We start from the raw sequence: 13,903 nt of genomic DNA, 5'->3' as shown, positions 1-13,903 counted from the left end.
AAGTGTTGGAGTAGGAAGTTTATTAAATGCTTCCTGTATCAGTCAAGTTTGCTTTTGGAACTGGAGAGGGACTGAGCCTTCAGTGAAAAAGAGAAAATTAGTGGGCAGAGCTGGAGAAGGTGGGAAGTGAGAAACTAAGTTAACAACAAAGAAGTGGACTGGGTGCTTTTTTGTCATCCTTTTTTTCTCTATAAGCATCTGACATTGATGTTTCTCCTCTAGCTTTTTTAAATTGCAAATTATCAGTAAAGGGTACACAAAGCTTGAAGGGTTTTTCAATAGTACCTACAATCAGGAAAATTTTCTTTAATATAAATTTACCGATGTCTAAAAGAGATTTGCATATTATTAGCATTTTCTCCTGGAAGACTTAAACATATAGAACATTTTCTGCCTGTTTTCCCCACTGTAAACATTTTTAGGAGACAAATATTCACTCTTTTTAGTCTACTAACCTGCCTCCATAGTGGTGGTGGCTGTGAGGCATGCACAACAACAGTTCTGGTGAAGTGGAGGGAGCAGAATCTATATAGGAGTCACTGATTTTTAGAAATATAACAAACTAGATACCCTGAAAATCTCCCTCCATAAAATTCTAGAAAAGTTAGATAAAACATAGAAAATATTCTTTTTAAATATGTGAGATGATAAGAAATTAAAGGAAATGCTCAGGGGCACAAATGAAAGAGGGAACTAAAAATTGGAATGTTAGTCACATGAGCTGATACTGTTATAGTTGGAAGATGAGTAGATAGATTACTAGTCTTGGTAAATAAGAGTTTTGGGGTTTTTTAAATTTATTTATTTGGAGGGAGGGAGGGAGAGTGAGAGAGATAGAGTGAGAAAGAGCAAGAGTGAGAGAGAGCAAGTGGGGGAGGGAAAGAGATTGAGGGAGAGAATCTGAAGAAGGGTCTGCTCTGTCAGCACAGAGCCCGATGCAGGGCTCAACCCACCAAACCCTGAGATCATGACCTGAGCCAAAACCAAGAGTGGGACGCTAAACCGAAGAAGCCACCCAGGTGCCGCAATAAGGCTCTGAGTTTTAAGGTTACACAAGAAAGGCTCTGAGCCTGAGTGAAGTTTAGGATTAGAACTAGGGCTGTGGTAGACTAAATAATGCCCCCCGAATATATCCATGTCTTAATCTCTGGAATCTGTGAATGTTACCCTATATAGCAAAAGGGGTGTTGCAGATGTGCACTAAATTAAAGATCTTGAGATGGAGAGATTATCCTGGATTATCTGGATGGGCCCTAAATATAATCACAAGTGTCCTTATAAGAGGGAGGCAGAGAGATATTTGACTACACAGCAGAAGGCAGTTTGATGAAAAAAGCTGAAGAAATTTGAAGATGCTCTGCCGTTGGCTTTGAAAGAGGAGAAGGCCCATAAAACTGCCAGACTTCTGACCTCCAAAAGTGTAAGAAAAAATATTTGTGTTGTTTTAAGCCACTTAATTTGTGGGTTTTTTTTTTTTTTACATAAACCATAGGAGACGAATACAAGGATTCATCTCATCAATCCAATACCATTTAAGGGTTATACCCTAGAAAGAGCACTAGAAAAATACAGTAATCAGGGAGACAATAAGGAGGCATGTCTATTTTGGCCAGGGATCTGTGTAAAATATAGAAAAAAATTCTTCCTTAAGAATTTATTTTTTTTAATTTAAATTTGGCCTCACATGAGTTTAGAGTTCATATTTACACTCATTGAATTGATGTAAAAACTTCGAAATTTTACATTAACACATTAATTTAAAAAGTGATTGCAGAATTTTTATGAGAGAACAAAGAGCCAAGAATAGCCAATATCCTCCTAAATAAGAAGAAGAACAAAGTGGAGGGACTTGCCCCATGAGATGCCAAAAATGATTAAAAAGCTATAGTAATTAAAACAGTGTGTTATAGGCATAAGGGAAAGAAAAATAAACACTACAGAGAGAGTAAAAGTAGGCCCACATATATGAAAACGATTCATGACACAGATGGCATTACAAAGAATTAATTTGATTGATATAGGTTTGTTTTTTTTTTAATTTTTTTTTTCAATATTTATTTTTGGGACAGAGAGAGACAGAGCATGAACGGGGGAGGGGCAGAGAGAGAGGGAGACACAGAATCGGAAACAGGCTCCAGGCTCCGAGACATCAGCCCAGAGCCTGACGCGGGGCTCGAACTCACGGACCGCGAGATCGTGACCTGGCTGAAGTCGGACGCTTAACCGACTGCGCCACCCAGGCGCCCCTGATTGATATAGGTTTAAATATAAAAGCTAAAAATGTCATTGTCTTAGAACTAAATATAAGACAATGTCTTTGTAACCTTTGGAATGCAGAAATTCCTTAGTGTACAAAAAAATAAGTATAAAAGAATAAATTGGACTTTGTCAAAATTAAAAATTTCCACTCATCAAAGAATAGCAGTAAAAAAATGAAAAGGCAAGCCATAGACTGGAAGAATATATTTTATATATGTACAGATCTGACAAAGCATCTATTCAAAAAATATAAGGAGATCCTATAATTCAGTGATAAAAATATAAAGAATCTAATTTTAAATATTGGAAAAATACATGAAAAGACATTTCACCAAGAATATATGCAAACACCCCATAAGAACATGAAAATATACTTAATATCATTTTGTATCAGGAAAATATAAAAGCCACATGGAGACATTACTTTATAAACACTAGAGTGGCTAAAATCAAAACAGAATGACAATTGCAAATATTTGTGAGATTGAGGAGCAAATGGATCTCTCACACATTGCTGGTGAGGTTGTAAAATGGAACAATCACTTGGGAAAATGTTTGGCTATTTCTTAAAAGGTAAGAATATATTTGCCCTAAAATTTAAGTATTTCACTTCATACCCAAGTGATATGAAAAAATATATATCCATAGTATATATCTATAAAAGGCTTATACAAGAATGTTCATAATAGCTTTATTCATAAAATCCCAAATTGGAAAAATATCCAGATGTACATCAACAAGTGAATGTGTGTTTATATTGTGGCATATTCATACAGTGAATTTACAACTATTGATTCACATAACAATATAGGTGGATCTCAAAAATTATGTCAAACTAAGAAGCCAGGCACAAAATAGTACATAATATATGATTTCATTTATATGAAATTCCAAAACAGGCAAAACTAAGCTATGCTGTTAGAAACCAAAGCGGTTCTTCCTCTGGGGTGGTGGATTCACTGAAAATGGGTATAAGAGAACTTATTGGTAAAGTAGAATATTCTATATCTTCATTGGGTAGTAGTTATATAACTGTATATGTTTGCCCACTTTGAAATGTACAACATAAAAAAGAAATGTACAAAAATCTACTTTTATTTTATTGTATATAATGTATAACCCAATTAAAAATACTGACCTAATAGAATTTCAGATAGTTCTCAAACTTTAAAATAGCTATGATGAACACGTTCAAGTAGGTGAAACTAATACAAGAATTCTATTATATAAACAGTGTGTTTAGGTAGAAAAGGCACATGTGAGAGAACAAGCAAACTAGAAATTCTAAAACAGGAAAATATAGATTAAAAAATCAGTGGTTTAGATATAGTTGAAGGGAGAACCCATTAACTGAAAAAAATATCTAGAATGAGGCCCAGAAAGACAAAAATGTGTAAAATGCAGAAGACAGAGAAATAATATATGATTTATTGAGAAGGTCTAACACAGACATAATGGAATCGTAGAAGGAAAATGAGAAAATGGTATAGAAGCAATTTTTTGAAGAGTAATGGCTGAACCCTGTCCAAACCTGATAAAGGACATAAATGCACAATTACAAAAAGCTCTATGCACCTAAGGAGGATAAATTAAAAGACATAAACAGAGACACATAATAATGAAACTTTTGGAAACAAAGAGGAAAATCTTTAAAGTAGCCTAGAAAAACACATTGCCTTTAAAATAGTGACAGATTAGGCAAGGGAATTAAAAGCAAAAGTGAATTACTGGGACCTTATGAAGATAAAAAGCTTCTGCACAGCAAAGGAAACAACCAACAAAACTAAAAGGCAACCAACGGAATGGGAAAAGATATTTGCAAATGACATATCAGACAAAGGGCTAGTATCCAAAATCTATAAAGAGCTCACCAAACTCCACACCCGAAAAACTAATCACCCAGTGAAGAAATGGGCAGAAAACATGAATAGACACTTCTCTAAAGAAGACATCCAGATGGCCAACAGGCACATGAAAAGATGCTCAACGTCGCTCCTCATCAGGGAAATACAAATCAAAACCACACTCAGATATCACCTCACGCCAGTCAGAGTGGCCAAAATGAACAAATCAGGAGACTATAGATGCTGGAGAGGATGTGGAGAAACGGGAACCCTCTTGCACTGTTGGTGGGAATGCAAATTGGTGCAGCCACTCTGGAAAGCAGTGTGGCGGTTCCTCAGAAAATTAAAAATAGACCTACCCTATGACCCAGCAGTAGCACTGCTAAGAATTTACCCAAGGGATACAGGAGTACTGATGCATAGGGGCACTTGTACCCCAATGTTTATAGCAGCACTCTCAACAATAGCCAAATTATGGAAAGAGCTTAAATGTCCATCAACTGATGAATGGATAAAGAAATTGTGGTTTATATACACAATGGAATACTACGTGGCAATGAGAAAAAATGAAATATGGCCTTTTGTAGCAACATGGATGGAACTGGAGCGTGTGATGCTAAGTGAAATAAGCCATACAGAGAAAGACAGATACCATATGGTTTCACTCTTATGTGGATCCTGGGAAACTTAACAGAAACCCATGGGGGAGGGGAAGGAAAAAAAAAAGAGGTTAGAGTGGGAGAGAGCCAAAGCATAAGAGACTGTTAAAAACTGAGAACAAACTGAGGGTTGATGGGGGGTGGGAGGGAGGAGAGGGTGGGTGATGGGTATTGAGGAGGGCACCTTTTGGGATGAGCACTGGGTGTTGTATGGAAACCAATTTGTCAATAAATTTCATATATTAAAAAATAAATTAAAATAAAAGAAAAGAAAATAGTGATAGATTACCAGCTGACTTCAATAGAAACAATGAAGACCTTTTCAGATAAAAAAATAAAATTAAGAGTTCATTATTGTCAAACCCTCACTAAGAGTTCTTTAAGAAAAAAGAAAATTATCCAAGAAGGAAGGTTTAAGATGCATTTTAACAATGAAAATAATAAATATATGGGGAATGGTAAATGTCAATTGAATGTATAAAATAATAACAGCAGCTTATTGGATATATGACATATTTAGAATAAAAGACTAGACCTTAATGCAGTGTATGTAAGTTGAGATGGAGATAAGGTGTTCTAAGGACTTTCATTGTCAGTGAAATGTGTAAAGCTACCAACTAATATTAAATTTTCATAAGTCAAAGGTTCATGCTGACTGAAACTCGTACATCTAATGGGAATGTTAAATGGTACATGCACTTTAAAAAGCTGTTTGGCAGTCTCCTATAGTTAAGGTTTACTTACAATATAATCATGTAGTTGCATCTCTAAGTGTTTTCTAGGAAAAATGAAAACATATGCTCACACAAAGACTTATATGTAAATCTTCCCAGAAGCTTCATTCATAATAGTTGAACATTGGAAATAGTCCAGATGTCCATTAATAGGTGAATGGACAAATTGTTATATCAATGCAGTGGAATGCTACTCTGAAATTAACAGGAATGAACTAAAGATAGATGCAACAACATGAGTGAATTTAAAGAATACTATGCTAAGTGAGGAAAGCCAAACACAAATGAGTGCATACTATATGATATGTATGAAACTCTAAGGGAAAAAAATGTAACCATACTGAAAGAAAACAGAGGAGTAGTTATCTAGGGCCAGGGAGGGTAGAGCAGTTTCATTCATCACACATGTACTAGGGGCTTATTCTGTCCCAGGTATATATTCAAGGTTGAGGGGATAGAGACAGATTACTCATGATCCCTATTCTCAAGCAATTCCTGCTTTGGTCGTACAGACAGACATGTGTTCTCAAAGAAGTGTCCTAGATTTTTAGAAGTGCTCATGGAAGTGAGGTGGGGCAGTCACAAAATACTTTCTAGAAGAGTCTTAAAAGAGAAGTACTGGGTGGTAAGACTGGATCTCTTAAAATGCCAAACCTCATTGTTCATCCATAAAATGTAAATGTTTGATTGAGGATCCTACCAGCTGACTAGCTAAGAATTCTTCACAAGATGACTATTCTAATGAAGCTCTAGAGGCTAAAACATAAAAATTTCTACCGAGATATGATACAGAAACACTTATGTTGCAGTATAGTTCTCTCCATCCATGCATAGGCACACTGCTATGACTGTGCCAGGGTAGACAACTGCATTTGCTAATAACCATAAGTAAGGTAGCTTGTTTCTCCCATGAATCACTCCTTGCTCAGTGTGGTCAGAGGATTACTGACCCTTGGGTTCAGTCCCAGAACTTACCAGGCAACATACTCAGATAGATTGTTAATAGGTACTGGCTATGTGGCTGATTCCTGATAGGGATTAAAATTTGGTTTTGCCAATCAGCCTTGCTGACTACCTAGTTCGTACAAAGGTGCTTCCTTAGGATCTCTCTGTTGAAACTGTACTGTCTTTTCCAGTCTGGATTTTCATTTATATAGCAAACGTATAAGTAAGGTACTTGAGGGAGCAAGATGTGAAAGAAGGCCCAAGAGGCTGCAGCACACATGGCTGACTCTCTGGGTAGAGTTAATAGATAGGCCTTATTTGCTTGCTTTTCTATATAATATCTCTCACCACATTAAGACTTCTTTCTATGCCCTATTTGACCCAGACTTACATTCCCTATCCTCTTGAGCATGCCAACACTCAGAAAGAAGGTCTGACTACTCCCCTGTCCTCAAATCTGGATGATTTTGGGTATAACAAGTATCTTGTCAAAATTCTAGGGTATAGAGACTTAGGAAATATTCATAGATAGGCAGAACGGATGCATAGAGAGATCAAATAAATTGCCAAAGATATGAAACAAGTAAATGGCAGAACTCAGGACTTCTAACTTCTAGTGCAGGTATTTGAGGCTAGAATACTATTGCTAACAATTATAAAATTATTATTATAGTGTTATTGTTTAAAATTTGTTTATAATTATACCACTATAATTAATCATATAATTATGACAATATTATTAACAACAGTGAAAATAAGAGTAATGTTAATTATAGAAGCTACTATTTCTTGAATGCTTACTCTTTACCAGATATTGTGTTATGGGCTTTATAAACATCATCTCACTGGAACCCCAAACAAATTTCTGAGGCTGGTAAGATCACACACAGTTTACACATGATAAAACTGGCTTTGTGGGATATATCACCTTGTTCAAGGTATATTACCAGTAAGTGGAATTGCCAGAATGTCAGCCTATTATCAATTTGACTGTAAAGCTCACTCGTTAGCCGCAATACTATATAGCTCATATGTATATATAAAATGAAGATTAGAAAAATGATTTTAATAGAATTTAAAAGTGAATAAAGGGAAATCTTAAATTTAGTTTAATAACGCCACCAAGAAAAAGAATAAATTTATTTAAAAAATCCTGGCTTGATAAAAACTCACAAGAAATAGATATTGGAGGGCTGCCTGGGTGTCTCAGTTAGTTAAGTGCCCAACTCTTGATTTCAGCTCAGGTCATGATCTCATGGTTCATGAGATCAAGCCCCATGTCAGGCTCTGTACTGACAGCATAGAGCCTGCTTGGGATTCTCTCCCTCCCTCCCTCCCTCTGCCCCTTCCCCACTCATACTAAATAAATAAACTTAAAAAAAGAGAAATAGATATTTGAATAGCTTTGGTTGTCCACAAAGCTCAATAGTACAAAGACTTTGGTGAAGTTAAAGAACCATTTTCTACAGTGGTTTTTTACAGTATTAGGAAAATACTGTCCACAGTAAGGGAAGTGAAGATCCTGAGTGTTGAGTTCAGTTATGGGCTGTTCAAAAGAAAACTACCACAAGGGAAGGAGGAGAAACAAGAGAAGAAAGTGGCCATGTTCATCCTGGAGATTAATAGATTCACGAGGAATCATGGCCACCATCTCCAACTCCCTGAAGGGGAGAGGAGGAGGAAGCAGGCTCTTCTTTCCTGTGTTGCCAGAGAAAGAATTCTAAGATCAGTCAGTGGGCTAGGAGTTAGAGGAAGGCAGGTTTCAGCTCAGACTGAAGGTTTTCTAATTAAAGAAAGTATTCTAATGAAGGTAGGGTTTTCTAATTAAAAAGTTCTGTTACAATGAAATAGGTTACCTGTTCTTCAATAGAAATGTTTAAGCAGAGACTACAGAACAACGTTTAAAAGTGCTTTACCGGAGCTTACTATTCCTGTGATAACTAGGATGGGGTAGTTACTAGGTAGAACCATCCCACATGGACATTCTCTGTATTTTACTTTAAGGGGGTCATTTTGAGTGGGGTATAGCTCCTCCTTGTAAGTAGGAAGTTGGTGATCTCATCACATATGCTCTAAATGTCTTCCACTGGCAACTGGTTCTCATTTTCTCTCTCCCCAGGTGTCACCACTGTTCTCACCATGACCACCTTGAGTATCAGTGCCAGAAACTCCTTACCTAAAGTGGCATACGCGACGGCCATGGATTGGTTCATAGCCGTCTGTTATGCCTTTGTATTTTCTGCGCTGATTGAATTTGCCACTGTTAACTACTTCACCAAGCGGAGTTGGGCTTGGGAAGGCAAGAAGGTGCCAGAGGCCCTGGAGATGAAGGTGAGATAGAGCAAAGGTGGGGGCTGGGAAGCACTCCCTGAGAGAACTGTATTGGAACCAGGAGTGGGCAGCCTGCAGCCTTTGGGAACTGGCCAAGGCTGTGTGCTATTCACTGGGGTCATCAATCCAATTCTCAACTGGAGTGTTTCTTGGCAATGTGGAGTGTTTGCTGGGGGTAAAAGAGGGTAGGTATCTTGGAGTATTGACATCTTGTGGTGAGGGACCAATCCTAAGTATGATACTACTAAACTCAAGGGGAACACACTGTATTTATAAAGCTACTCAGAAAAGTGTACAATCTCCAGGGCCAACTCTGCTCCTCACTTTTCAGTATATTCTCATTATAGTCAAACTAAAGTGATCATTACTCCTTCTGTATGTTTGCTTATTTTTTTTTTACATTCTACCTAGAATGTTCTTTTCTTTTTTTCCTGCCTGGGGAAGATCCACTCATTCTTCAAGACCCATATGAAATGCTATTTTCTCTATAGAATCTTTCTAAGAATCATCCAGATAGTTTTAGCTTTTATTGTGGTAGGGGAAGAGTGTTTCTATTATTAAAATCCTGTATTTGTATTAGAGTTGTTTATCTGCCTCCTCACTAGACTGAATATCTTGAGGGCAGGGTCTTATCTGCATCATCTTTCTAACTAGCCAACATTCTTGCACAGTACCTGATTCGTAATAAAAGCTGAATAAATGTTAGTTGGATTGGTGGAGAAATGGGAAGGAGGTAAAAAGAAAAAAAAACAATAAACCAACTATAACTGGTATGAATAAAACATAAATACTGTGAAATCAAGATTATTGTCCTTGGCTGCTTTAAAAGAGTTCAGATCTCTAGATCTAGACGAAGACTATCCAAAGATGCTAAAAAGAACTGGCAGATGTGGTCCCAGAACCATTCCAGTAATATGAAGAATCATGGAGAAGAGAAAAGATAATGAAGATTTTTCAAACTGGAGGAAAAGATATATTTCATAGAATACAGACTGGTGAGTTGGCAAAATTTTAGAATAGATTTTCACTATTTAGATAGAATTCATTAACTCCTTGCTGTAAATTATGAAGAAATAAGCATATTTCTAGTAACTATATCCACTCTATCATAGGAAATTTTGACTGGTTTTATTATTATACTTAGTCTAGTTGTTGCCTTTGTATCCTTAAAATATATTTATCCATCTAATAATTGATTTGTCATCTATGAACAGGATCTACTGACCCCTTACACACTTCAAGACATGAGAAATTAGTATACTTGTTTTACCTCTGACCTTCTCTGTCAGTCCCTGTCATTTCTCAACTATTGTTTGTTATAATGCTATTTCTGCATTGTCAAAGTTTGTAGAATTTACATGCTTTTATGCAGTCATAATTCCTATAGTTTAGTCATAGTTCCATATTTAAATGGGCCATCTTCTCAAAATAGTCCTTTTATCCATTTTTCCATTCATTGCTTAGTTACCTCAAAGCTGTCTCTAGAAGTTTTTTTAAGAAGGGCTCATGGGAATTATATTTCCTACTATCTTGCATGTGTAAAATTATCTGTCAATTGTGTTTATACCTGAATTGTAGTTGGGATGTTGTACAATTCATGGGTCACATTCTCTCTCTGATGTCCATATAGACATTGATTGCTATGCTCAATTCTAGCACTGAATGTTGTTAGGAAGAAATTTAAGACAAGACTGAGAATCTCTTATATAATAGAGGACTTGATTTTATGGCCTAGAAGTCCATACAAATGTATCTTTTATTTAAGAATTCCAATTACTTTACAAGGATATATCTTGATGTATCTGTATGATTTTTTTCTTAGGACAGCATGTGTTTTTTTCAAGTTTTTATTTAAATTCCAGTTCGTTAAATACAGTGTAATATTAGTTTCAGGTGTAGAATTTAGTGATTCATCACTTACACACAAGACCCAGTGCTCATCACAACAAGTGCCCTCTTTAATATCCATCAACCATTTAACTCACCCCCCTGCCCACTTCTCCAGTAATGATCAGTTTGTTCCCTATAATTAAGAGTCTGTTTCTTGGTTTGCCTCCCTTTCTCCCCACAATATTCATCTGATTTATTTTTTAATTTCCACATGATTGAAATCATATGATATTTGTATTTCTCTGACTTATTTCATGTAGCATAATACTCTCTAGCTCCATCCACGTCATTGCAAATGGCAAGATTTTGTTCTTTTTTATGGCTAGTGTGTGTGTGTGTAATATACATACACCACACCTTTTTATCCATTCATCGGTTGATGGACATTTGGGTTTTTTCCATAATTTGGCTATTGTTGATAATGCTGCTATAAATAAAAGAATGCATGTATCCCTTCAAATCAGTATTTTTATATCCTTGGCATAAATACCTAGTAGTGCAATTGCTTGATCATAGGGTAGTTTTATTTTTAACTTTTTGAGGAACCTCCATACTGTTTTCTAGAGCAGCTGCACCAGTTTGCATTCCCACCAACAGAGTAAGAGAGTTCCTTTTTCTCCACCACATCCTTGCCAACATCTGTTGTTTCCTGTGATGTTAATTTTAGCCATCTGACTGGTGTGAGGTGATATCTCATTGTAGTTTTGATTAGTATTTTCCTGATGATGAGTGATGTTGAGCATCTTTTCATGTGTCTTGGCCATCTGTTTGTCTTCTTTGGAAAAATGTCTATTCATGTCTTCTCTCAGTTTTTTAAATGGATTATTTATTTTTGGGAAGTTGAATTTGATAAGTTCTTTATAGATTTTGTATACTAACCCATTATAAGAAATGTCATTTGAAAATATCTTCTTCCATTCCATAGGTTGCCTTTTAGTTTTGTTGATTATTTACTTTGCTGTGCAGAGCTGTTTATTTTGATGAAGTCTCAATAGTTTATTTTTGCTTTTGTATCCATTGCCTCAGGAGACATATTTAGTAAGAAGTCGCTATAGCTGATGTCAAAGAGGTTACTGCCTGTGTTCTTCGCTAGGATTTTGATAGTTTCCTGTCTTACACTTAAGTCTTTCATTAATTTTGAGTTTATTTTTGTGGATGGTATAAGAAAGTGATCCAGGTTTATTTTTCTGCATGTCACTGTCCAGTTTTGCCAACATCATTTGTTGAAGAGACTTTTTTTTCTATTAGATATTATTCCCTGCTTTGTCAAAGATTAGCTGACCATATAGTTCTGTGTTCATTTCTGGGTTTTATATTCTGTTCCACTGATCTATGTGTCTGTTTTTGTGCCAGTACCATACTCTTTTGATCACTATAGCTTTGTAATATTACTTGAAATCCAGAATTGTGATGCTTCCAGCTTTGCTTTTCTTCTTCAAGCTTTGGTTATTCAGGGTCTTTTGTGGTTCCATACATATTTTAGGATTGTTTTCTCTAGCCATGTGAAAAATTGTGGTGGTATTTACACAGGAATGGCATAAAATGTGTAGATTGCTTTGGGTAGTATGGACATTTCAACCGATCCATGAGCATGGAATGTTTTAACATTTCTTTGTGTCAACTTCAATTTCTTCCATCAGTGTTTCATAGTTCTAAGAATACAGATTTTTTACCTCTTTGGTTAGGTTTCTTCCTAGGTGTCTTATGGTTTTCATGCAATTTTAAATGAGATTGATTCCTCAATTTCTTTTTCTGCTGCTTCATTATTGGTATATGGAAATGCAACAGATTTCTGTATGTTGATTTTGTATCCTATGACTTTACTGAATTTGTGTATCAGTTCTAGCAATTTTTGGTGCAGTCCTTTGGATATTCTCTATAGGGTATTATGCTATCTGCAAGTAGTGAAAATTTCACTTCTTCCTTGCTGATTTGTATGCCTTTTGTTTTTTGATTGCTAAGGCTAGGAATTCCAGTACTATATTTAATAACCATGGTGAGAGTGGACATCCATATCTTGTTCCTGACAATAGAGAAAAAGCTCTCAGTTTTTCCCCATTGACAATGATATTTGCTGTGGGTTTTTCATATATGTCCTTTATTATGTTCAGGTGTGTTCCCTCTATCCCAACTTTGTTGAGGGTTTTTATCATGAATGGGTGTTGTACTTTGTCAAATGATTTTTCTACATGCATTGAAAGGATCATATGGTTCTTATCCTTTCTTTTACTAATGCGGTGATTCACAATGACTGATTTGCAAATATTAAACCACCTTTGCAGGCCAGGAATAAATCCCACTTCATCGTGGTGAATGACTCTTTTAATGTAGTGTTGGAATTGATTTGCTAGTATTTTGTTGAGGATTTTTGTGTCTGTGTTCATCTGGGATATTGGCCTGTAGTTCTCTTTTTTAGTGGAGTCTGGTTTTGGAATCACAGTAATATTGGCCTCATAGAATGAATTCCATTTCTGTTTTTTTGAATAGTTTGGGAAGAAGCCTGTAGATTAACAACTATCTTTATGAAAATTTCCTAAAGTTTTCCTAAAACATATCTTTGTTCTGTTCTCTTCCTAGAAGCACAAATTATATATACATATCATAGAGCTCTGTCTTATTATTTTTCTCTAAGAATTTTTAACTGATTTTCCACTTCACTATGCTCATTTTTCTCAAGCCTTTCTTCCATGTCTCTGACCATTCAAGGTGTCTATTCACCTTAATTTTGGGGATAGTATTTTTTTCCTTAAATTAATATTATGATCTTTGTTGATTTATTTTTATATGGTTATGTTTGCTTTGTATGTTGTTCCAAAATCCTTTATTGGTCATTTCACCTCCCCCTCTTTTTGTAACATATTTTGTATTAGTACCATATTAGCTAGCTTTCAATTATTACCTGAAGTTGCATTGGGGGAATTCTTTACTAGCCCTGCTGTGTGTGAGAGTATCATTTTGGGAAGGGACTGAGTGAGTAGGACAGTACTGAGTAGTTGACACTAATTTGAGCATCATCTGTTGTATAGGAAAGCCCTCTGTGTATGGTACAGAGGTGTATGTGTGTAATATTCCTTAATTTTTCTACTCTCTACCTCCTCTGCCAATATATGTGGTCAAACAATGTTTCAGGATTTTCTCACTACCAGCCTAAAAATTGATCTTGTTTCCAAATGGGAGTCATTTGTTTCCTCACTCAGATCATGCCACTCACTTTTTAGGACTCTATTCTTGACCTGAAATC

At 35.9% G+C, this 13,903-nt stretch overlaps 1 protein-coding gene across 1 annotated transcript in view; it reads left to right on the top strand.

Moving 5' to 3' along the window:
* Nucleotides 1-13,903, top strand: part of GABRA3 (gamma-aminobutyric acid type A receptor subunit alpha3) — a 366,533-nt gene that overhangs the window by 332,742 nt on the left and 19,888 nt on the right. The window contains exon 9 of the mRNA XM_004000982.6: nucleotides 8,561-8,772. Within this exon, the coding sequence (XP_004001031.3) occupies nucleotides 8,561-8,772 (212 nt within the window). The remainder of the gene's footprint in view (nucleotides 1-8,560; nucleotides 8,773-13,903) is intronic.

The sequence above is a fragment of the Felis catus genome, chromosome X (assembly GCF_018350175.1).
Source record: "Felis catus isolate Fca126 chromosome X, F.catus_Fca126_mat1.0, whole genome shotgun sequence".
Lineage (NCBI taxonomy): Eukaryota > Metazoa > Chordata > Mammalia > Carnivora > Felidae > Felis > Felis catus.
The sequence above is the reverse complement of the archived record's forward strand: the minus strand, read 5'-3'. Positions and strand labels throughout refer to the sequence as shown.